This window comes from Echinops telfairi, unplaced genomic scaffold (genome assembly GCF_000313985.2).
Source record: "Echinops telfairi isolate 266 unplaced genomic scaffold, ASM31398v2 ScPeMD7_7420;HRSCAF=8458, whole genome shotgun sequence".
NCBI classification, from domain to species: domain Eukaryota; kingdom Metazoa; phylum Chordata; class Mammalia; order Afrosoricida; family Tenrecidae; genus Echinops; species Echinops telfairi.
In genome coordinates, this window is record NW_022111320.1 from 877,417 (window position 1) to 879,813 (window position 2,397).

At 44.2% G+C, this 2,397-nt stretch overlaps 1 protein-coding gene across 1 annotated transcript in view; it reads right to left on the reverse strand.

The window, feature by feature from the left end:
* PLCH1 (phospholipase C eta 1) overlaps nucleotides 1-2,397 on the reverse strand; it is a 261,944-nt gene that overhangs the window by 111,042 nt on the left and 148,505 nt on the right. The window contains exon 4 of the mRNA XM_045297657.1: nucleotides 1,438-1,681. Coding sequence (XP_045153592.1) covers nucleotides 1,438-1,681 — 244 coding nt within the window. The remainder of the gene's footprint in view (nucleotides 1-1,437; nucleotides 1,682-2,397) is intronic.

Consider the following 2,397-nt stretch of genomic DNA (forward strand, 5'->3'; position numbering starts at 1 on the left):
ATAAAATAAAAATAAAGAATTGAAAAATCAGTTGTGATGTTTGCACTTGGGTCATTTATGAATCCCAGTTGCACTTTTCTACATGCTGCGAATATCGATGAAAGCATCACAGCTCATCAGCTCAGACCTTCACACTATTGAGACCCTTTTACAAGCTGGCTATTTTCATTCCATTCCAACAATATTCTAGGTATGGGCTTATAGAAAAACCCATTGTGTTAAGTCAATCTCAACTCACGGTGACCTTACAGAACAGAGTAAAACTGCCCCCAGCAGGTTTCCAAGGCTGTAAATCTTTTCAGGAACAGACTACCACCTCTTCTCCAAGGGAGCAGTTGGTGGGTTTGAACTGTCGACCTTGCAGTTGGCACCTGAGCACTTTAACCATTGCACCAACAGTGCTCCTTGGGATTGTAGATAGAGCAGCACAAATGCATCACCACTCGAGAAAAGGACTGGGGCATACATGCCAATGAGAACAAAACAGTATTTCTCCCTACATAGAGGATATGAAGGCCATTCAAGATGTGAAGGCAGAAAACAGAGCCTCCAGCTAGTCTCATGCCCTTACTTTTCAGAAAAGGAAATTGAAGCCAGGGAAGCCATGCCGAAAGCCCACCACCACTAGTGGGAAGGTGCTTTCAGGCCGGCCATGTTAATCATTTATCTTGTCCACCCTGTAGTACCACAAGAGTGGGCTTAATCAAGTGAGGCTCAGACGCCAGTAATTTAGAGAGAGTAAATGTTATTAAGGGGGAAAAATAGCTTCCCCTTGAGTAGCAATCAGTTTCCTTTCCAAACCGTAATTTAAAGAGAGAAAGGGAATGGAGGAAGGAGCACAATGCGTGGTCTATAATTGGCGATAAGAAAAAAATTTACACTAAACTTACTTCAACACAAAGTAAGATTTTCTTTCATTCAAATTAGTGCTTTTCTGGCTATAGTTAATGACTATTTCTACAATTTTAAAGGTACCGGTAATAGCATTTATTGTGTTCCTCACCTCTCTCAGGAAAGTTCAGCCTACAGACTGCGAGACAACATCCAGACTCCTCACAGGAAGTTGGCTCTGAGCACATACAAACCCAAGTGTCTATACATCTGTATCCCAGTTCACGTATTCGAGGTGAGAGGAAGGTTGGGGGAGGGGTGGACGGAGAAGGAAATTAGAAAGGTGAGATGGAAAGTAGCTCTAGCCCTCAAAATTATGGGGAAATTTAAAAAAGAAACCCCACTACTGTCCGGTCAGAGTGCCTAAATGATAGTACAGGCAGCCATCCGTCACCTGGGGAGTGGCTGATGGGTTAAAACCACTGTTTGCTTCACCCAGTACACCAGCAGGAATCCTGGAAAAAGCAAAGGGTAGTCTAATTCTCTTAACTTGGTGCGCGTGCGAACGCGCGCACACGCGCACACAGTTCAAACCAGAGAGGATATTGGTCATGAGCCCTCTGCCTCTTGGCAAGGGAATCTTCGTCACTGATGCCAGCCATCAGGTACTTGAGGCCTGTGATCCAGGTGCGGGCCTCCTCGGGGTTGGAAGTGATGAGGTCCAGGGACTCCATGTGGTTGCCATGGTAGATGGTGAAGCAGCAGCTGGGGTCAAAGTTTCCCTCCGCTTGTCTGTGGAATATTTCCGACTGCCGACCCTCGGTGACTTTATAAATGGAGTCAATAATTACTGTGAGGGAAGCAAGATACACAAGTGTGAGGGCAGGCAAAGATAGCTATACAGCTTAGGTAAAAATATCTATACAGATTAGGTAAGAAGAAAAGCAAAATTGTTTTAAATTAGAAAACTAAGCAAGAACAAAATCGCTGTCTGTGAGCTGTGGGTTTGAGTTCAAATTTGAAACATAGGCCCTACTGTTTGATGCTAGGAACCCTCCCAACAGAATACATGAGGATCTTGGGCGGCCTTGAAAATACCTACCTAGACCTTGATTCAGGATGCCCAAGAATTGATGCTACACTGTCATGGAGGGGTTGATTCCAACTCATAGCCACCCACAGGGCAGAGCTGAAATGCCCTTTAGGATTTCTGAGACAATAAATCATTATGGCAACATATAATCTCATCTTTCTCCTGAGGAGTAACTAGTGTTTTAAACCGCTAGCCTTGTGGTTAACCACCCAACATCTAGTCCATAGAACCAGCAAGGCTCCTTGCAATTTTTGCTTGAAACAGAGATACGCACATCAGGGCAATCAATCTGATAGAAAAAGTGTTTAACGAGCACATCAAATATATAGTTTACATATTTCTGGAGGGAGAGCATTCAAAGCCCTATTGGACTTTGGTGTTTCCCAGGATGTCTTTCTGGAAACCATTACTGATGATGACCTCAGAATGGTCTCATATCAAGGCTGGTGAGTGCCACCCTTAAAGGGCTGCTC